Source organism: Anomaloglossus baeobatrachus, chromosome 2 (genome assembly GCF_048569485.1).
Source record: "Anomaloglossus baeobatrachus isolate aAnoBae1 chromosome 2, aAnoBae1.hap1, whole genome shotgun sequence".
NCBI classification, from domain to species: domain Eukaryota; kingdom Metazoa; phylum Chordata; class Amphibia; order Anura; family Aromobatidae; genus Anomaloglossus; species Anomaloglossus baeobatrachus.
Genome location: NC_134354.1, coordinates 536,359,567 through 536,383,106, shown reverse-complemented (window position 1 = coordinate 536,383,106; position 23,540 = coordinate 536,359,567). Strand labels below are relative to the sequence as shown.

General features: G+C 45.3%; 1 protein-coding gene across 2 annotated transcripts in view; it reads right to left on the bottom strand.

The window, feature by feature from the left end:
• Positions 1–2,091: 2,091 nt before the first annotated feature.
• Positions 2,092–23,540, bottom strand: part of LOC142290357 (uncharacterized) — a 68,950-nt gene continuing 47,501 nt past the window's right edge. The window contains exons 6-8 of one of the 2 annotated variants that reach the window (XM_075334322.1): positions 21,679–21,797; positions 12,079–12,224; positions 2,092–3,742 (exon numbers count right to left, since the gene is read on the bottom strand). In XM_075334322.1, the coding sequence (XP_075190437.1) occupies positions 3,640–3,742; positions 12,079–12,224; positions 21,679–21,797 (368 nt within the window). In that variant the 3' untranslated portion in view covers positions 2,092–3,639. The remainder of the gene's footprint in view (positions 3,743–12,078; positions 12,225–21,678; positions 21,798–23,540) is intronic. The other variant, XM_075334323.1, reaches the window with a different exon arrangement.

Here is a 23,540-nt window from a genome sequence, read left to right as displayed (position 1 = left end):
CTTTTATATAAGGGGTTAAAAAAAAATCTGAAGTTTGTCCGAAAAAAGTGGCGCATGTTTTACGCCATATTCCGTGACCCGTAACGTTCTCATTTTTCGGCATCTATGGCTCAGTGATGACTTGTTTTTTGCGTCTCGAGCTGACGTTCTTAACGGTACCATTTTTGCACAGACGCTACGTTTTGATCACTTGTTATTGCATTTTACACAAATTTGTGGCAACCAAAAAAAGTGTAATTTTGGCGTTTGGAATTTTTTTGCCGCTACGCCATTTACTGATCAGATTAATTGATTTTATATTTTGATTGGGCGTTTCTGAACGCGGCGATACAAAATGTGTGTATATTTTTTATACCCTTTAATTTTCAATGGGGCAAAAGGGGAATGATTTGAACTTTTAGGATTTTTTAAAACTTTTTTTAACTTTTTATTTTATTTTTATTTTACCAGTCCCCCTAGGGTGCTATATGGATCAACAATCCGATTGCTCTGCCATATCTGCTGATTACAGCTATACAGCTGTAAATAGCAGATATGCTCATTTTCTGCCTCACCCAGCTCCGAGTGAAACCGAAAGTAATTCATGTGAGCTACAGGAGTCATCACATGACCCTGTGCTACCATGACAACCACCGTAAGTCACGTGATCACGTCACTTGACTTCCGATATCGGCCGGTGAGTAAATGTTTACCGCTTATGCCGTTATAATGGCGCTGTCAGATATTGACGGCGCCATTTAAGGGGTTAAACGGCACGAGCAGATAACTATTCTGCTCGTGCCTGGCAGGCACATATCTCAGCTGTGAAAATCAGCTAGATGTGCGCCGATCGCTGCATGCTGCCGGCGGCAGACCGCGGGCAGTAACACTATGACCACTAGGATGTAATATTACTGTCCGCAGTCGTTAAGGGGTTAAATGCTTTGGGTTTCTAAAGACGTCATGCAGTTTAGAAAAGCGAGCAGACCATTCTTCAGATATTCAAATATAGGGATTGTCTGCGGCACCTCAATTAGGACCTTTTCAGGGGTAAGGCGGCAAACCCAAAAAGGGGTGCGCGTTGAGTCCAAGGAGTCCACTTAGAAAAAAATCATAGATAATGAAACGTATACAGTGTCCCAATTGGTGAAGAACCAACTTCTTTATTCTGCCATAGAAGCAACGTTTCGACCTCTTGTAGGTGTTTTTCAAGTTGATTCTTCACTTAAGGCCTTGCGATTTTCACGGACGAGTGCAATCCAATAAAACATCGGATAGCACTCCCACCAGTGTTAATCAATCAGCCAGTGTCCATCTGCTATTTGTTTCTCAGCTCTAATCGTGCTGAGGATAAAATCACAGCATGCTGCGTGTAGCTGCGTAGATCGCACCAGACTTGCCAATGCAAGTCTATGGGTGTGAGAAAACTATTGCATGGCATTACATACGCATGTTTCACGGATGGCATACACATGTCATACAGATGGCATACACGTTACATGGATGCTAGGCAAGAAAAACCTGCACTCTTGCATGGGACTTGCATGTCATACGGATGCTAGGCGAGAAAAAAACGCGCACTCACGTGACATCCGCAAGACCATACACACGACACTTGTCCCACTTTTTGGGACGAGTATCTGAGCAATTATTTGTATGCAAGTGACCGAGGCCTAAGGGTGGAGTCACGCTTGCATGTGCCTTGCACGAGGATCAAATCTCACTGCCCGGACTGGCCGCCCACTCTTTTGACGGGAGCGTGTCAGCTTCGTCTATTTCTATGCAGCTGACCTGCTTCTGTCAGGAGAGCCACCGGCCAGTGCCGGTGATGCGATGCGATCCTCACACAAGTGTGAGTCCAGCCTAATTGAGACGCTGTCTACTTTTCTTTATGCACTCTTCAGATATTGTTGGCTCTGAAGACGCGCTATACTTTCTAATAGAAGAGTCAAAGGATGCAATCCCTTCACCCCTGCTTGCTGATGTCTTCTTTTAGTTCACACAGGTCATACTAAATGGATCCTGGGTTTTTTTACAGCACCGTAAAGAATACAAAGTATATCAAGAACATAGCCAAATAAACAATTCATCACCAGTCAATGAAAAGGTCTGTTTTAATGTTTTATCTGAACATGTCATTACATTAGGTGCACATATACCGTACTTCCATCATACACCCAGTATGCCGGCACTGTAATCCATTTAGCCACACGGAATACATTTTATTATTTTTCTTGTTACATTTGTTCACAGAAATTAATAGCTGTTACATGGAGTCAATCAGTCCAAACTTAAGGCCCTGTCACACACAGAGATAAATCTGCGGCAGATCTGTGGTTGCAGTGAAATTGTGGACAATCAGTGCCAGGTTTGTGGCTGTGTACAAATGGAACAATATGTCCATGATTTCACTGCAACCACAGATCTGCCAAAGATTTATCTCTGTGTGTGACGGCCGGGGCCTTTAGTGTATAAACTAAAGCGGGCTTTACACGCTACGACATCGCTAATGCGGAGTCGTTGGGGTCACGGAATTCGTGACGCACATCCGGCCGCATTAGCGATGCCGTTGCGTGTGACATCGATTAGCGATTTTGCATAGTTGCAAAACAGTGAAAAATCGCTAATCGGCGACACGGGGGTCCATTCCCAATTATCGTTACTTCAGCAGTAACGAGGTTGTTCCTCGTTCCTGCGGCAGCACACATCGCTGCGTGTGACGCCGCAGGAGCGAGGAAGCTCTCCCTACCTGCCTCCCGGCCGCTATGCGGAAGGAAGGAGGTGGGCGGGATGTTACGTCCCGCTCATCTCCGCCCCTCCGCTGCGATTGGGCGGCGGTTCAGTGACGTCGCTGTGACGCCGCATGGACCGCCCCCTTAGAAAGGAGGCGGTTCGCCCGTCACAGCGACGTCGCCGGACAGGTAAGTATGTGTGACGGCTCTGGGCGATGTTGTGCGGCACGGGCAGCGATATGCCCGTGTCGCGCAACAGATGGGGGCGGGTACCCACACTAGCGATATCGGGACCGATATCGCAGTGTGTAAAGTAGCCTTTAGTCCACAGCCTTGAAGGGGATACAGTCTCTATATCAATCACACTTCTGTTGTTCTAATTGCTGCCTCCATTTTGCAGCAACTAATCAGATATGCCAATCATGATGCTCAGACCTCCCTGGATGTGGCCAAGAGGCTTTGTGTACCTTTCCCGTTACTGGTTTTGAGTGGGTGTCTCTCTCACTAGTGATTGACAGCCCCGGCTGGCCTGGTGGGAGAATTATCTGCAGAGAAAGCTCAGGTAAGCTCACCATTGAGTGAGGTGGTATCAACATTGCACTAAGCTTCTTGATCACACCAAGGGTACACCAAGGACCCTAACTACATAATTGAACAACTCCTTCACATCATATGACCTATTTATATCATATGTCATGTCCCTTGCTTTGATGCGGGCTCACACGCCAAGCCGGCATCTTTCCCTGCAGAAGAAAACACCAGAGGGGACTTATATAGGGGCTGTATCCCATACACAGCTACGTGTTTAGTTTATATGTCAGTTTGGGCTGTCAGACTAGATTCGGATAAATTGTATAATTTAGGCCTTCATATCTGGGGAATCCTGTAGTTCAGCATATATGAAACTAGCTTCAAAAATTACTAAAACTCAGTATGACAAAGAGAACGCCAGAACCGACATTATTTCTCCAGTAAGTTCTTCAGGAAGTAAGGAGACTGTGGTGGTAATCGTTTGCGTTAGACCAAGCAACCTGGAAAGAAAGAATATGAAGGCCGTCATTCATAGTTATTTAACCTTACTGATTTCAGAATATATATAAAAAAGGTTTAGAAGTTTTTGCAGGAAAAACAGAACATTTCGGCATTAGGGCCCAAGAATGTAAAGGCTTCAAGGCCTCGTAGCCATGGACAACTCTCCTTACAGGTTAGGTTTATTAGTGGTTGGTAGAGGCCCACGAGGGCTCGCAGAAACAACAAAAAAATATCCTTAACACATTAAAGTATATTAAATATACATTAAAACCTACAAGTACCCCTAGATAAAGGCTGATAATTAAATGTGGGAAAAAATCCAAATAATCTGAGATCCAGATGATCATACCGTATATACTCAGGTATAAGACGAGTTTTTCAGCCCATTTTTGTTATGCTGAAAACGCTCCCCTCGGCTTCTACTCGAGTGACGTTAAAAAAAAAAAAAAGCACCACACAATTCTCAATCCGTTCCTGCGCTGTCCCTTACCGGCTTTTTTCTGACCATAGGCACACAGACCCACTCCGTGATAGCTGCACAAGGCCGCCGCATCATACCAGGAGGGGGCCCATACATTCAAGCATCTACCCTGCCGTCTGCCGTAATCGCTTTACTGCAGTTGACTGCTTTGCGGCCGCAAAGCATTCAACTGCAGCAAAGCGATGACGTCAGACGCCAGCGACGGTTTAATGCACCCGCAGCGATCACAGGGGGTCTGTGCGCCAGCGGTCAGCAAGAACAAGTAAATCCAGAGTCTCGCATCACATCACCCCACACGGCGCACACTCTCCAGACACGAGCATCTCAGCTGCATAGAAATACATGCAGCCGACCTGTCAGGAGAGTGTGCGCTGTGCCGGGTGATGTGAGAGTCACCCGCAAATGTGATCCCGGCCTAAGGGGAACGAAGGACAGGTGGGAATATTTTTTTTGTTTATATGTGAATGGAATAATATGCGTAGGGAACAAGAAAGGGACCTGAATGAGGACATTACTAAAGGATGAGGCACATTACTACAAGGGGCCAAGCAAGGATGGGGCACATTGCTACAAGAGGCCAAGCAAGGATGGAGCACATTTCTACAAGAGGCCAAGCAAGGATGGGGCACATTGCTACAAGAGGCCAAGCAAGGATGGGGCACATTGCTACAAGGGGCAAGCAAGGATGGGGCACATTGCTACAAGGGGCAAGCAAGGATGGGGCACATTGCTATAAGGGGGCAAGCAAGGATGGAGCACATTGCTACAAGGGGCAAGCAAGGATGGGGCACATTGCTACAAGGGGGCAACCAAGGATGGGACACATTGCTACAAGGGGGCAAGCAAGGATGGGGCACATTGCTATAAGGGGGCAAGCAAGGATGGGGCACATTGCTATAAGGGGGCAAGCAAGGATGGGGCACATTGCTACAAGTGGGCAAGCAAGGATGGGGCACATTGCTACAAGAGGGAAAGCAAGGATGGGGCACATTGCTACAAGGGGGCAAGCAAGGATGGGGCACATTGCTATAAGGGGGCAAGCAAGGAATGGGCACATTGCTATAAGAGGGCAAGCAAGGATGGGGCACATTGCTACTACAAGGGGGCAAGCAAGGATGGGGCACATTGCTACAAGAGGGCAAGCAAGGATGGGGCACATTGCTATAAGGGGGCAAGCAAGGATGGGGCACATTGCTATAAGAGGGCAAGCAAGGATGGGGCACATTGCTATAAGGGGGTAAAAGCAAGAATGGGGCACATTGCTATAAGAGGGCAAGCAAGGATCGGGCACATTCCTGCAAGGGGGTAAAAGCAAGAATGGGGCACATTGCTACAAGAGGGCAAGCAAGAATGGGGCACATTGCTACAAGAGGGCAAGCAAGGATGGGGCACATTGCTACAAGGGGTAAGCAACGATAGGGCACATTGCTACAAGGGGCAAGCAAGGAGGGGGACATTACATTTTATTAGTATCAATTTTTATTTTTTAAATTTACCCGTAGCTGCTGCATTCCCCACATTAGACTTATACTTGAGTCAATAAGTTTTCCCAATTTTTTTGTGGTAAAATTAGGGACCTCGGCTTATACTCGGGTCGGCTTATACTCGAGTCTATACAGTATATTGTCTTAGTGAAGTTTCAAATGAATTGGGGCTGAACTATTGCAAATAAAATAGACAATAAAATTTGTTTTTACCTTTAATGTACAAGTGCATCGCAATAACTTAGAATATCATCAAAAAGTTAATTTATTTCAGTAATTCAATACAAAAATACATACAAGGGAAATACATATACAGTGGAGCCTTGGATTACGAGCATAATTGGTTTCGGGAGTGTGCTCTTAAACCAAGTTACTCTTATATCAAAGCAAATTTGCCCATAGGAAATAATTGAAACGCAGACAATTCGTTCCACAACCTAAAAATATTTAGAGTATTTATACAAATGTATTATAGTAATACATAATAATGTCCTGTATTCATATAAGATTATTACAGGACACTAATACAAAATGCTGTACAGTACAATTAAAAACATATAAAACAAATTAAACTGCACTTTAGCTTACAATAGAATTGTTGGTGTGTGGGAGGTACATTACAAGCAATGTGCAATACTGGTTGTGAAGATGTAATTTACCCTCTCACTGTATATGCTGTACAGATTCCTATTTCAAGCTGGGTTCATTGTCTTATTTGAACTACTTCTGTGTACATTTCTATTGTTGTAGGTAATCACCCCCTAAAATGCAAGGTTATATCCTCTTGAGGCACTTCCATCCCTGGGAGTAGGGGGAGGTGGGCCTAGAGTCCAACTAGTGTAAACTCTGCTTACCTGGGAGATTCAGGCAGAGCTGAGCTGAAACTTGAAGGGAGCAGGAGCTCCAGCCTGGGTGGCTGTGGACACGGACGGAGCTAGGCCTGTGTGGCGGCCCGTGGGATTGTGTGGAACTCTTTGGACTACTGTAAGGACGATTGCTTTGTAATCCGGTCCGAGGATTGTCGGGAAGGGCCCCCGAATCTGTTTTACGTGGACTTATCGTGTGCTGTTCCAGTGTTCTTGTGAATAAACCTGTTGGATCGTTCCTCGGCCTGTTGTCTCTCCTTGCTCTGCTGTACACCCCGTCACAAACTGGTTGGCAGCGCTGGGATCAGAGCAGAAGGAATGGAGGACAATGGCTCAACATCAGGAACCAGCACTGCAGAGTACAAGACCTGGACTTTGGGGAGCCTGCAATCAAAGGCCCGTGAAGTAGGAGTTCGTTTCAAAGGACTCTCCAAGGAGCAGCTGATTGAGGCGCTAGAAGGAGTCTGCTCGCAAAATGACGTGGAGGAAGGATCCTCACAGCAAAGGGAGGAAAGACGGCAGCCGGAGGTGAATACCCAAAAAAGTCAATGGGTTGTGTGGTACAAGGAAAAGATGGCACTGCTTGGAGATGAGGCCACCATAGAAGATAAGAGGGAGGCCATGCGTGGAGCTGAAGAGAAGGAGCGCAGGATGGAGGAGATGGCATTGCTGGATAAGCAGCTCGCTGTGGAAGCCGCGAGAGGTTCCAGACAGACTGTAACCCCAGCACCCATCATGAGGGAACTTCCCAGGGTGTCCCGCAAAGACTTTAAGCCGTTTAATGAGGCTGCAGGCGACATTGAGGGCTTCTTCCAGGACTTTGAGCATCAGTGTCGATTAATGGAAGTCCCGGACAGGGAGCGTGTCCGGCATCTGGTTGGGCTCCTAGAGGGGGGAGCTGCTGAAGCCTATAGAGCTATGGACCCTCGGTGGAACTGTGAGTATGCGGATATTAAACAGACTATTCTAGAACATTATGCTGTGACCCCAGACACTTACAGGACTCAGTTCCGTGCTTTAGCCTGTGATGGGGAAGTGTCTTTTAAGATATATGCTCATAGACTCAAACAAATATGTAATCGCTGGCTGGAGGCAGAGGAGGCCTTATCTTGGGAGACCTTCCTGCAGGTCATCCTAAAAGAACAATTCTTTGCCCAGTGCCCCGCTGAGATCCGGGAATGGGTGCGTGAGAGAAAACCAGCGACAGTGGAGGAAGCTGCTGCTCTCGCTGATGAGGCTCTCACCATCAAGCCTCAGTGGAGGGTTCTGTTGGAGGATGGAGAGACGCCTAACAGCTCCACAACACCGGATGCCCCCAGTTATTCTGTCCCCATTGTTCCCCGTTCCTCTAAGCCACCACATGTTGATACCCGTGTTAATGTGCCTCCAGTTGCTTCTACTGCACTTTCTGGAATACGCCGGGGAGAGGAAGTAACAGAGCGCAGGTGTTATGTTTGTAGGCATCCCGGGCATTTGCAGGCCTCATGCCCAGCCAGGCCATGGAGGAATCATCCTCAAACCCCTACAGCACCTTCAGGTGGGAGCCGGCCTCCAAGTTCCCCTACCCCTTACCCAAGAGGACGCCTTGGATGGAGGGAGACCCAGCTCAGATGCTATCAATGTGGACAGCCAGGGCATCGGCAAGTCTCCTGCCCAGCTGTTCAAATGTGGACTGATCCTGCGCCCAATCGGATTGTTAATTATTTACAGCCCAGCGCCATGGAGGAAGATGTGGCACCGCTATGTGAGGACTGGCCTAGTGACTCAGCCCCCCATGTTGCACCACCAGGAGTTTACGGGGTGCGACCTGCAGTTATGACGACTTCTGCTCATCGAGGTAAGCACTTGCAGGAGGTTGTGCTGGATGGACAGAGACTTGTTGGATTTTGTGACTCGGGTGCTTTCCTCACACTGGCTGATCCCCGAGTGGTTCGGCCTGAGGCAATCCATAGAGGACCTGGGATTGTCATTGAACTGGCTGGTGGACAATGGAGGACTATTCCCACAGCCACTGTGGATCTGAGCTTTGGTTTTGGGGTCAGGCGATGTGTGGTTGGGGTGATGGGTGGTCTGCCTGCAGCTGTTCTCCTGGGCAATGATGTGGGAGAGCTACGATGCCAATTCGTGGCTGCATGAAGCCACATGTAAGTAACGCTCTGCCTGTGTGTACTTAACCAGTGACCTGTAGAGGTCCCTAGTACGTACACAAGTTGGGAGGGGGAGGGATTGTGAAGATGTAATTTACCCTCTCACTGTATATGCTGTACAGATTCCTATTTCAAGCTGGGTTCATTGTCTTATTTGAACTACTTCTGTGTACATTTCTATTGTTGTAGGTAATCACCCCCTAAAATGCAAGGTTATATCCTCTTGAGGCACTTCCATCCCTGGGAGTAGGGGGAGGTGGGCCTAGAGTCCAACTAGTGTAAACTCTGCTTACCTGGGAGATTCAGGCAGAGCTGAGCTGAAACTTGAAGGGAGCAGGAGCTCCAGCCTGGGTGGCTGTGGACACGGACGGAGCTAGGCCTGTGTGGCGGCCCGTGGGATTGTGTGGAACTCTTTGGACTACTGTAAGGACGATTGCTTTGTAATCCGGTCCGAGGATTGTCGGGAAGGGCCCCCGAATCTGTTTTACGTGGACTTATCGTGTGCTGTTCCAGTGTTCTTGTGAATAAACCTGTTGGATCGTTCCTCGGCCTGTTGTCTCTCCTTGCTCTGCTGTACACCCCGTCACACTGGTTAGCAGAAAGAGTACAGTAATGTATGCACAAATGCAAAGTGATAGAAATACTATATAGTATATACTGTACTGTGCAATGGTATACGGTATAGAGGAAACAGTGCATATGGACAGAAAGTTACCTCCAGAGCGGGTCAGAGCGCGGTGAAAGGATGGAACTGTACATGGTGGGAATTTGCTCTTATTGCAAATCATTGCTCTTAAACCAAGTTACAAATTTGTAAAAATCTTTGCTTGTCTTGCAAAACGCTCTCAAAGCAAGTTACTCTTAAACCAAGGTTCCACTGTATTAGAGTCAGTACAAACAGCGTGATCTAGTTCAAGTATAATATAATAATATTTATTCACTTATATAGTGCTATTAATTCCACAGCACTTTACATACATTGGCAACACTGTCCCCATTGGGGCTCACAATCTAAATTCCCTATCAGTATGTTTTTTGGAGTGTGGGAGGAAACCAGAGTACCCGGAGGAAACCCACGCAAGCAAGGGGAGAACATACAAACTCCTTGCAGATTGTGTCCTGAGTGGGACTAGAACCCAGGACCCCAGCGCTGCAAGACTGCAGTGCTAACCACTGAGCCACCGTGCCTTTAATTAGGGGTTATTTTAATTTTTAATGTATATCTAATAAAATAAGTGTTAAGTGGATTTTTCTTTCTGTGAGTCTTTTTACATTTCCCTATGCAAGTGAGGCGGAGTTCACATTCCAGTAATCAGCCATTAGTACAGATCTTGCAGAGATCCATTGGCAAAAAAGTTCTGCAAACACAACACTTTTTTGTCTGTTGTTAAATAAGTGATGACTGCTGTATCCAGTTTATTAACATAAGAGTCTATGGAGAACGAATCCGTTAGCAAATTGCTATTTAGCCATCTGTTTTATTTGCATTTGCATCGGATACATTTTTTTCTTATAGCATCCGTTTAAAATGAAAGATAAATAGCCATCCATTAACAAATTCATACTCCATAGACTCCAATGTTAAAAAAACGGATTCGCCAGACATCATTTTGCCAACAGATCTCAGCAGGATCCGTTGTAATGGATGATTGCAGGACATATGAACTCAGCCTTAAGGGTGCTTTACCCGCTGCGACATCGCTAGCGATCTCGTTAGCGATGTGACATGCCAGATCGCAGATAAGATTTGCCGAGATCGCACATAGGTAATTTTTTTATAGCGCCGGTCACATGTGCGATCTCGGTAAATCGTATGTGCGATCTGGCGTGTTACATCGCTAGCGATGTTGCAGCGTGTAAAGTACCCTGTAGGCTGGTTCCAGACGTCCGTGTTTTAGGTACGTGTGACATCCGTTTTTAACACGGATGTCACACGAACCCATGTTACCCTATTGTGTTTTCACACGGACCGTGTGGCACCGCTATTTCACACGGAGACGTGTCCGTTTTTTTCTCCGGCAGCATGGGTGTCACACGGACCGCACACTGATGTGATCTGTGTGACATCAGTGTGATACTATATTTACCTCTCCCCAGCGGTGCTGTCTCCGGCTCTGCTGCCTCCCGCTCTTGACCCCCGCTCATTATTTTCATTGATTATTCACTGCAGTGAGCAGCTGGGAGCAGGGGTATCGCGGTGACAGCACTGGAGATAGCACAGCCGAGGACAGCATCGCTGGGGACATCGCTAGTGACAAGTGAGTATCCTGCCAGGAGTGTGTGTGCAGGGACATCCAGGAGGTCATCGGATTTCCCAATGAACTTTGATTACCTCCTGATGACACCCCTGCGACAACTGCTCTACAGTGAGTGTCACAATGGTGACTTCCAGAGGTTCATGAGAGTTCATTGGGAACTCCGATGACCCCCTAGATGTCACTGCACAAAGTGCTGTATACTCACCTGTCCCCGGCCATGTCCCCTTCGGTGCTGTCCTTGGCTGTGCTGTCCGGCACTGTCCCCGCGATGCTCCGGCTTCCAAATCCTCGGGCAATGAATAATCAATGAAAATAATGTGCGGGGGTTAGGAGCGGGAGGCAGCAGAGCAGAAGACAGCATCGCTGGATACAGGTAAATATGGAACATCTTTTTATTGCAGACACGTGTTTTACCCGGTACGTGTCACACATATGCAAACACGGATGTCACACGTGTGACACAAGTGTGACCAGAACCATGCATGTGACCAGAACCTGATTAAAAACGGACGTCTGAAACCGGCCTTATACTGATAGTGTTCTGGGAATTATTTTACATGACCCATTAACTTCAGGGACCAAATACACAAAATACACAGATCACTCTCAGGGCGATCCTGACATTTATTTATGATTCTCATTTTATGACAGATAGTGAATCTTTCCTTGCACATTAGGGAGTTCCATTTACAACAATTTTCTAATATTTTATATTATGGATTATCTCTTACATGTACTATAAATAGCCCATGTAATAGTCTGCACTGAAGACAGTACATGGGCTGCACCAATGAGTATTGGCGCTATAAGACCACGTGCACACATTGAGTATTTGGTGAGTTTACCACCTTAGTATTTCTAAGCCAAAACCAGTGGTGGGTATAAAATCCAGAAGTGTTGCCCGTGCTTCTATTATACCTTTCCTCTGATTGTTCCACTCCTGGTTTTTGGCTACATATACTGAGGTAAAAAAAATCATCGAATACTCAATGTGTGCACATGGTCTAAATGGTCTACTCTTCACGGTGGGTGGTGCTCAACAATTTCTGAATTGTTATAATTTTACAATTTTAAAAATGACATACTGAGGTTATATTACCATGTAAGAAGATGTCCCGGTAAAAGCGGTTCCTGTCTTGACCCCTCACAAGTAGTCAATGCGGATTTCACAGACTTAAAGTTGGTTTCAATATCTCTCTTTAGAACATCTAAATATAGGCATCCATTAAAATAACTGAGAACTTTCTGAGAAAAAGAACAAAAGAATGATAAATGAACAATTACTCCTTCAAGAAGATAAAATTTGTTGTCTCCTTCAGTCGAGTAAGGGGTACTTCACACACAGCGAGATCGCTACTGAGATCGCTGCTGAGTCACGATTTTTGTGACCTCATTAGCGATCTCGCTGTGTGTGACACTGAGCAGCGATCTGGCCCCTGCTGTGAGATCGCTGCTCGTTACACACAGTGCTGGTTCGTTTTTTTATTGTTGCTCTCCCGCTGATAAGCACACATCGCTGTATGTGACAGCGAGAGAGCAACAATCCTGAATGTGCAGGGAGCAGGAGCCGGCATCTGACAGCCTGCGGTAAGCTGTAACCAAGGTAAACATCGGGTAACCAAGGTGGTTACCCGATATTTACTTTCATTACCAGCCTCCGCAGCTCTCACGCTGCCAGTGCCGGCTCCTGCTCCCTGCACACGCTAAGTTAAGCGGTGTGAGCTGGTAACTAAGGTAAACATCGGGTAACCATACCCAATGTTTACCTTAGTTACCAGTGTCCGCAGCTTCCAGACGCCGGCTCCGTGCAAGCGCAGCGTCGCTTGCACGTCGCTGCTGGCTGGGGGCTGGTCGCTGGTGAGATCTGCCTGTTTGACAGCTCACCAGCGACCATGTAGCGATGCAGCAGCGATCCTGACCAGGTCAGATCGCTGGTCGGATCGCTGCTGCATCGCTAAAGTGTGAAGGTACCCCGATGTTTACCTTGGTTACAGCTTACCGCAGGCTGTCAGACGCCGGCTCCTGCTCCCTGCACATTCAGGATTGTTGCTCTCTCGCTGTCACACACAGCGATGTGTGCTTATCAGCGGGAGAGCAACAATAAAAAAACGAACCAGCACTGTGTGTAACGAGCAGCGATCTCACAGCAGGGGCCAGATCGCTGCTCAGTGTCACACACAGCGAGATCGCTAATGAGGTCACAAAAAACGTGACTCAGCAGCGATCTCAGTAGCGATCTCGCTGTGTGTGAAGTACCCCTAAGGGTATGTGCCCACAAAGTCTTTTTCAGGCGGATTCCAACTAAAATCCTCTTGAAAAAGCGCTTAAGAATGCCAAAAACAATTAACATATGCACTGCAATGACAAAACGACTTGCTGCGCATTTGAGTCTTTGTTTTTAGCATTTTTTAACTGCTTCAGGCTTCAAAAGTAGAGATAAAGGAAGTGATCTGACAGTTCTTAAAGTGGCTTCAGATTACAAGCAGCTGACTACCATGTTTCCCAGAAAATAAGACCTACCCCGAAAATAAGCCCTAGCAGGATTTTTCAGCCTTTTTGGAGTATACTTAAAGTATAAGCCCTACTCCAAAAATAAGCCCTAACTGCGGTTCATAATATTAATAATATCCTGAAATAGAGCTTGACCAGCCCTTTCAGGATATGTAACTTTTATTGCTGTATGCTGTCCCGTTATGTTGCTGTAAGCCTCGGAAATTTTATAGTGGCACGCCGGGTGGTTAAATGTATGTTAATGCAAAATTAATATTAACCCCTCTGTGCCAGTGTCAATGATTGGGTGCAGTCAGACTGCAATATTAACTACAGGAAATCAGACAGATACACAGTGAGAGACTATGGGTTACCCTGACGGGCTTAGAATCAGACAAAGGTGAACGGAGTTAGGTGGAAGGAGACACAGACCCAGGAGCTTGAGGACGATATCCAAAATAGTGGGGGTGAACAAGTCGAGGAACGGTACCCCACATGGAGAGGAAGGAATGAAAGAAAAGCCATGTTTGTCATAACAGTGGGAAGAATAAAAGCGAATGATTCTGGTTGGCTAAGCGAACTCTGGTGTTGCGTGTGTTATTGACTGTCCACATGATGGACACCAGACTGAAGAAACTAGTAAGTGTCATGCACTCCACCCGAAGTCACAACCGCACACAGAGTTTCCTTGACGAAGGAGTGCGGTGCCCTTGCGGCCCGGGGCCGACACCTTCATTCATAACACAGTTCTGCAACTAAAAAGCTGTTTGATTATTTTCATCAAATTTCCATGTATTTTGGTGTGCTGAAAATAAAAAAAATATTGAAAAAAATCCTGGACGTCAGGATTTGCCGCAAAATTCTCTTCAAATTTAGTAAATTTTTCATAATTTGTTTTCTTTTTTTTTTTTTAGGGTTTTGAAAGTCAAAATTACTATTAATTAATTCACATCAATGCATTGAAGATATATAATGCCACAAAAATATAACTTTCAAAGAAAAGAACTTTCAGAGTGAGCTAATGAAACCAGCATCAATATTTTGCAAGCTGAATGAGCGGGCTCTGACATGCCCGGGCTTGTTTCAATTGTTTTATCTTTGTTCTCGCCTGTTCACACTTTTTAATCTCAGTTCGTGTTAGCTCTTCATATTCAACCGTGTTTCCCAAAATTGGCATTATGGCTCAGCGGAAGTGTATTAATTCGCCTGACAGTTTCTGTTACATTTGTGGTGAATATACAGTGTTGAAGCAACAGCTGAATATTACAGACTTTCTGAAAAAAGTATACTTCGCATATTTCAGACTAAAGCTTGGAGATCAAGATAAAGCTTGGGCGCCTCATAAAGTGTGCAAACGGTGTGTTGAGGACCTCCGAAATTGGTTCAAGTGTAAGAAAAAAAGCTTTCCGTTATGGGATTCCTATGGTATGGCAAGAGCAAAAGAACCATAGTGACGAGTATTACTTTTGTTCATGCGATGTGAAAGGGTATAATTCAAAATGGAAGCATTCCATTTCATACCCCAATATTTACTCAGCAATTCGTCCCATCCCCCATGGCACAGATATACCAGTACCCAAGGCCCCTGCTACCTTGGAAGAGATAACTATGTCTGATGAAGGTGGAGTCATACCTGAACCAGATGAATCAAGTTCTGACTTTGAAGATGATACAAGACCAACATTGTTTTCCCAGGAGGAGATGAATGATTTGGTAAGAGACTTAAATCTACCCAAAGATGTCGCTGAGTTACTCGGCTCAAGGCTCAAAAGCAAGAATTTATTGTTGCCAGGAGTGTCTTTTTCATGGTCCAGACATCGTGAAGACGAGTTCGTTCCTTACTTTGCCCAGGAAGATAAGTTGGTTTATTGCATCGATGTCGAAGGTTTGATGGGTCAATTCAAAATCCAATATGATTCAGTGCAATGGCGTCTTTTTATAGATTCTTTAAAAAGAAGTCTCAAAGCAGTTTTACTGCACAACGGCGTTTTTTATGCTTCCATCCCTGTAGGTCATTCCGTACACTTCAAGGAAACATATGAGAACTTGGAATTGGTTCTTCGTAAACTTAAATATGAAGACCACAGTTGGCAAGTGTGCGGGGATTTGAAAGTCTTGTGCATGCTGCTCTGGCAACAAGCTGGGTATAGCAAATACCCTTGTTTTCTGTGTCTATGGGACAGTCGAGACCGACAAATTCACTGGACTAAGAAGAATTGGCAGCCGAGGGTGCTCACAGTTGGTGAAAAAAAATGTCCTCCGAGAAACTTTGGTTCCTCCCCATAAAGTTCTTCTACCACCTCTCCACATCAAATTGGGATTGATGAAGTAATTTGTAAAATCACTTCCAAAAGATGGAGAATGCTTCAAATACTTGGTCGCCAAGTTTCCAGGCCTCTCGGAGGCAAAATTGAAGGAAGGTGTGTTTGTCGGACCAGACATTAGAAGGCTTATAGCTGATCAAGAGTTTATCAATACCATGACGCATCCTCAAAAAGAAGGGTGGATTGCATTTAAAGAGGTAGTAGAGAAATTTTTAGGCAATAACAAAGACTCTAACTACAAACAAATCGTCGGACGAATGCTGAAAGCATTTCAAGCTTTAGGTTGCCTGATGAGTTTGAAAGTGCATTTCCTCCATTCCCACCTTGACAACTTTCCTGAAAATTTGGGAGTTGTGAGTGAAGAGCAAGGTGAACGATTCCACCAGGACATTAAAGAGATGGAAAGAAGATACCAGGGAAGATGGAGCATTACAATGATGGCAGACTACTATTGGACGCTTCCGAGAGACATTACAGATACTACTCACAAGCGTAAATGTACCAAGAGAAGCCTCACAGGGAAGAAGAATCAATTTTAGTGTGTGATAGTGAGCTCATTGCAGTTAAAAAAATGATTTTCATGAAACATTTGTAATAAAAAATTAATTTTATGAGTATTTTCATTTATTTTGAGGTATTGTCTTATTTAACATAGTAACTTAAATTGTCAGAAAACGTGATGTCCTATGACAAAACAGAGGTCATTTTCAGATTCAGCGCACTCAAAAACATAAAAACTACATGGAATAACCAAAACAGCTCTCGAAAAAAAATGTTTTGCCAACCTTTGTAATTAAAAGAATTGATGATTAGATTCTGTTTTGAAAGCAGAGCATGGTCACACCATATACTGATTTCATTTACATTTCTCTTTTGTTCATTCACTTTGCATTTTGTTAATTGATAGGTTCCCTTTAACAGATTATTTTTATCAGGTAAAAAAACATTATTAACCTGCAGATATTTGGTTAATTTGCAGGTTAATAGCATCATGAAGCTACCCAGCTCTGGCACTAAGGCGGGCTTTGCACGTTGCGACATCACAAGCCGATGCTGCGATGTCACACGCGATAGTCCCCGCCCCTGTCGCAGGTACGATGTCTTGTGATAGCTGGCGTAGCGATAATTATCGCTACGCCAGCTTCACATGCACTCACCTGCCCTGCGACCGTCGCTCTGGCCGGCGACCTGCCTCCTTCCTAAGGGGGCGGGTCGTGTGGCGTCACAGCTACGTCACACGGCAGGCGGCCAATGGCGGCGGAGGGGCGGAGATGAGCAGGATGTAAACATCCCACCCACCTACTTCCTTCCGTATAGCCTCTGGCGGCAGGTAAGGAGATGTTCCTCGTTCCTGCGGCGTCACACACAGCGATGTGTGCTGCCGCAGGAACGAGGAACTACATCGTACCTGTCGCGGCACCGGCATTATGGAAATGTCAGAGCCTGCACCTATGATACGATAACGACGCTTTTGTGCTCGTTCATCGTATCATCTAGGATTTACACACTACCACATCACAAGTGACACCGGATGTCCGTCACTTTCGATTTGACCCCACCGACATCGCACCTGCGATGTCGTAGTGTGCAAAGCCGCCCTAAGAGTTCCATTGCCAGGGAGGGAATTAACTTTATTTCTCCTAGCAGCCTCAGGCTTAGGGCAGCTTTGCACACTACGGTGCGATGTCGGTGGGGTCAAATTGAAAGTGACGCACATCCAGCATCGCATGCGACATCGTAGTGTGTAAAGCCTAGATGATACGATTTACGAGCGCAAAATAGTCGTAATCGTATCATCGCTGCAGCGTCGGCATAATCCATAATTACGCTGACGCGACGGTCCGATGTGGTTCCTCGTTCCTGCGGCAACACACATCGCTGTGTGTGAAGCCGCAGGAGCGAGTAACATCTCCTACCGGCGTCACCGCGGCTTCCGTACGATATGCGGAAGGAAGGAGGTGGGCAGGATGTTTACATCCTGCTCATCTCCGCCCCTCCGCCGCTATTGGTCGCCTGCCGTGTGACGTCGCTATTAGGAAGGAGGCGGGGTGACGGCCAGAGCGACGGTCGCAGGGCGGGTGAGTGCGTGTGAAGCTGGCGTAGCGATAATTTTCGCTACGCCAGCTATCACACGATATCGTACCTGCGACGGTGGCGGGGACTATCGCGTGCGACATCGCAGCATCGGCTTGCGATGTCGCAACGTGCAAAGCCCGCCTTACAGTCATTGGGTTGGTGCTAGAACAGCATCAGTCACTGATCAGTGCCTAGTGAGCGGCGCATGTAACCATGCTCCAGCAGCGACTGACAGTCGGCTCTAATGCTGAGCTGGCTGTTAGTCACTGCCGGGGGCGTGGTTAGATCTGCTGCTCAATATGCTCAGAGTGGTGACTGAAGTAGGGCCGGCACCACCCCGATAACTAAAAGCCTGATGCTGCTGAGAGTAATAAAGTTATTCTCCTACCAGCAGCAGGGCTCTTGGTGCCGGCACCGGGCAGCTTCAGAGCGCTACGAACCTGCAGATTAACCCTATATCTGTAGGTTAATAGCATTTTTTTTTACCATTATAGGTTCCCTTTAATGGTTTTAATTTTAAAAGCATTCTTAATTTATAAAAAAAATTCTAAACCTACTTAAAATGTTTACAGTCAATTCCATATACTTAAACCCTGGACATGCACACGTTCTCATTGAATGATAGGCATTTTTTCTATTGTGCATGCAGAGTACAATAGTATAGTGCAATAATACATATAAAGTGGGGAAAATAAGTATTTGATTCACTGCCTTTTTTTCAAGTATTCCCACCTTCAAGGAATGGAGAGGTCTGTAATTTTTATCATAGGTACACTTCAACTGTTAAGAATAAAAGAAAAAAAAAAAAAAAAGAATCGCATTGTATGATTTTTAAATAATTAATTTGCATTTTATTTAATGAAATAAGTATTTGATACAATAAACGTAATATTTGGTACAAAAATCTTTGTTTGTAATTACAGACGTCAGACGTTTCCTGTAGTTATTGACCAAGTTGCGCACAATACAGCAGGGATTTTGGCTCAATCCTACATACAGATCTTCTCCAGATCTTTCAGGTTTCGGGGGTGCTGCTGGGTAATATTGCGTTTCAGCTCCCTCTAAAGATTTTCTATTCGGTTCAGGTCTGGAGACTGGCTAGGCCACTCTTGGACCTTGTAATGCTTTTATGGAGTCACACCTTGGTTGCCCCGGCTGTGTGTTTAGGGTCATGGTTATACTGGAAGACCCATCCACGACCCATCTTCAATGCTTCTACTGAGGGAAGGAGGTTGTTGGCCTAAATCTCGTGATACATGACCCCATCCATCCTCCTTTCAATGCGGTGCAGTTGTCCTGTCTCCTTTGCAGAAAAGCACCCCCAATGTAGGATGTTTTGACCCCCATGCTTCACTGTTGGGATGGTGTTCTTGGGGTTGCACTCATCCTTCTTCCTCCAAACATGACAAGTGGAGTTGATACCAGAAAGTTCTATCTTGGTCTCCCTTGACCACACTCCCGAGCCTCCTCTGGATCATCCAGATGGTCATTGGAGAACTTCAGGGGGACCTTGCATGCCCTGCAGGATCTTAATCCATGACGGCATAGAATGTTACTAACAGTAATCTTTGACACTGTGGTCCCAGTTCTCTTGAGGTAATTGACCAGGTCCTACAGTGTAGTTCTGAGCTGATTCCTGACCTTTCTCAGAATCATCCTTTCTCCATGAGGTGAGATCTTGCATGGAGCACCAGACTGAGTAAGATTCACAGTCATCTTGTGTTTCTTCCATTTTCTAATAATTGCACCAACAGTTGCCTTCTCACCAAGCTGCTTGCCTATTGTCCTGTATCTCATCCCAGCCTTGTGCAGGTTCACAATTATTTCCCTGGTGTTCTAAAGGTACCGTCACACTAAGCAACATCGCTAGCAACATCGCTCCTGAGGCACAACTTGCTAGCGATGTTGCTGTGTGTGCCATCCAGCAACAACCTGGCCCCTGCTGTGAGGTCATTGGTTGTTGCTGAATGTCCTGGACCATTTTTTAGTTGTTGCTCTCCCGCTGTGAAGCACACATCGCTGTGTGTGATAGCGACAGAGCAACAACTAAATGTGCAGTGAGCAGGGAGCCGGCTTCTGTGGACGCTGGTAACCAACGTAAACATCGGGTAACCAAGAAGCTCTTCCCTTGGTTACCCGATATTTACCTTCGTTACCAGTGTCCGCCGCTCTCACGCTGCCAGTGCCGGCTCCCTGCACATGTAGCTGGAGTACACATCGGGTAATTAACCCGATGTGTACTGTGGCTAGGAGTTCAGGGAACAGGGAGCCGACACTGGCAGTGTGAGAGCGGCGGACGCTGGTAATGAAGGTAAATATCGCGTAACCAAGGGAAGGGCTTCTTGGTTACCCGATGTTTACCATGGTTACCAGCGTCCGCAGAAGCCGGCTCCCTGCTGCCTGCACACGTAGCAGAGTACACATCGGGTAATTAGCCCGATGTGTACTGTTGCTAGGTGTGCAGGGAGCCAGCGCTAAGCGGTGTGCGCTGGTAACCAAGGTAAATATCGGGTTGGTTACCCGATATTTACCTTAGTTACCAAGCACAGCATACTTCCACGTGTAGCGACGCTCCAGCGATCCCTGCCAGGTCAGGTTGCTGGTGGGATCGCTGGAGTGTCGCCAAGTGTGACATCTCACCAGCGACCTCCTAGCAACTTACCAGCAATCCCTATCAGGTTGTATCGTTGTTGGGATCGCTGGTAAGTTGTTTAGTGTGAGTGGGCCTTTAGACAACTCTTTGGTTTTGGCCATGGTGGAGAGGTTGGAGTGTGATTGTTTGAGTATGTGGACAGATGTCTTTTATACAGGTAACGATTTCAAACAAGTGCAGTTAATACAAGTAATGAGTGCAGAGTAGTAGGTCTTCTTAAAGAAAAAAATAACACGTCTATGAGAGCAAGAATTTTTCAAATACTTATTTCATGCGATAAAAAGCAGATTAATTATTTAAAAATCATACAATGTGATTTTCTGGCTTTTACTTTGTTTATTCTGTCCGTCACAGTTGAAGGGTACCTACGATAAAAATTATATTATTATATATTATTATTATAATATTATAATAATATTATATATTATTATTACCTCTCCATTCTTTGTAGGTGAGAAAATCTGCAAAATTGGCAATGAATGAAATACTTTCCCTATTGTATTATATTTTGGTGAAGGAGGCAAAATAGGAAATATTGAGGGGGAATTATCAATACTGTCAGAAGAGATGGTATAAATTAATGAAATGGCAAAATTGTGATAAATTTATCAAGATGGAATATGCCTCATGATAACTTTTTGCACAACGTCGCTAAACCTGTTTGACGCTCGTAACTAATCACGGGAAGGGTGAGTCAGAACGCTTCTCTTTAAGCATTTATTCCTAACCATCCATATGTTATGTGGGCATGATAGACAGTTATCTCCTCCTTACAACTTCTCATGGCTCATGTAGATTTACACAAATAATTTTTCTATACACTTTTCAAAACTGTTGAGGAAGGTGTAAAAATGTCTAAAACACAATGGCACATGTCACTAATTAAATTTTTCCAAAGTGATAGGATAGCTATACAGTAGTTTATTGGAATTCTATTTTTAAAGAGCACTTGTCATAGAGCCAACCTTTCTATTTCCTTTTTTGTTGTCCAATAGACTATTATAGTCAATCTTGGTCTACTGATTCCCTTGGGTGCCACAGCAAAGACAATAATACACTTTGCACATAGCATCCGATATATAAAGCAAATCCAGGACCATAGCATACCCTCTGACAAATATGAAGTATGTACTAAAGAAGACAGAAAATAACTCACATAGAGGACCGACAGTTGATGAGCTACATATTTATGGCTCCCTAAGTGCTTGACATCGTCTTCAAGTTGTTGGCTCAAAACCAATAGCTGATTAAGTTTGCCTATATGAGCATAGTAGTCTGAAAAAAAACAAGCATAATAATAGCATAAGTAAGCCATAAAAACAGAGACTGCTGGATGATTTCTAGATTACAACACACCCAATGATATTCATACAGTAATGGATTTATAAAGGAGAACTCACAAGGAGCAGATTTGTTGCTAAAATCCAGCAGATATCAATGTTAGTTTGTATATAGCAACCCAAAGCAGCCATGCATTTGCTATGGTAAGCAACCAACTAAGCTGCCTCCTCGCAACAAGAATTGGAAGGCGTAATTAAAAACAAAAAAAAAAATTATATGGCTTTGATGGTCATTAAATTTTTGTCTTGTTTTGTATACAAATTGAAATAAACAATTGTAATGTGTAATGAAACTATAGCCCAATGTATGCAGGAGATTCTGAAGCCATAGCCAAGTAGAAGGATTCCACGGAAGAGATGTCTCCGGTCTGTATTTATTTGTGGGTCTGTATATATTCAAGGATCATGCTCTGGTGCCTACATTTACTTTGGCCACTGGTCTCAGTCTGTATTTATTTAGGGAGCATGTTTTTTTTCTGGAATTTGTATTATTTTAAGATTGGTGTCTGTACTTATTAAAAAGTTTATTTTGAGCCTATATTTATTTCACAATCTAGTAATCTATGTAAACCATATAGCTATGTGTTTGGGAGCATGACCTTCATAAATGGCAGGCATACTGTATGTTGAAACACTTTTGGGCAATGCTTATTACAGCTTTTCTCGGAAACATGGAAAAGTAGTAAGGTATATTTGTATGTGCTGTATACAGTACCGACCAAAAGTTTGGACACACCTCATCTCTAGAACAACTGTTAAGAGGAGACTTTGTGTAGCAGGCCTTCATGGTAAAATAGCTGCTAGGAAATCACTGCTAAGTTCTCTGCACCGCATCCGCCTCTCTAGTGCAGAGGAAGGGTTGCTGGGGCTGGTGGTGCGGGGCACTTATTTTCAGGCTGGGGCCAGGACTGGTTGTATCTTCAGGACCTCTTCCCAGCTGCTGACTGCAGCAGGTCCCGGTACCCCCAGACACCACACAAGGACACAATTCTTCTTAACTATGAACTTCAGTTTACTTGGTACAGTTTCAAACACTTTTACATCTCGCCAGTGGCGGGTACATCTCTTTTCCATTTCAAGGGGTATAAGCATCACTTTACACAGTCCTTTGGACATCCAATCTGGTTCTCGACTGTGGTCGCCATTAGCAAAAGGAATAACACTTAGTTTACTAGCCAGCCACTCCCCTGGTACTCAGGCTTCCAAGCCCCTCATCCTCTCTCTCAGCTTCATTTTGTCAAACAGACTCAAATAGTCCTTTGAATATCCCATCGTCCCACCCATAGGGTGGGATTTCCAGCTATCAGCTAGGATGAAACTCTTCAGGGACAACACTCCTTTGTATCCGGTTTGTGAGGACTTACTCCCGCAGTGGGAGCCAGGGAAGTGACAACCATTCCGGTGTTCCGGATTTCACCCACTTGGGATGTGGTTACAACAGCCCACTCTCACTAGGGCTCCACAGGTCTGACACCAGTATTCAACCCAGGGGGTCAGACTAATTAACTTCTCTTGGGGGGTCTACACATCTCACTCTCCTCTGGGACTCTCCTGCCTCTTCCTGTGTCTCTCTCCCTTTTGTTAGCTGGACTCCTCCCTGTCATTAACCCTTTCTAGCCCAGAGTACCAGAAGGAGCTGCCAGCCTAACGTGGCCACCTAGTGGCCGCACACACATTT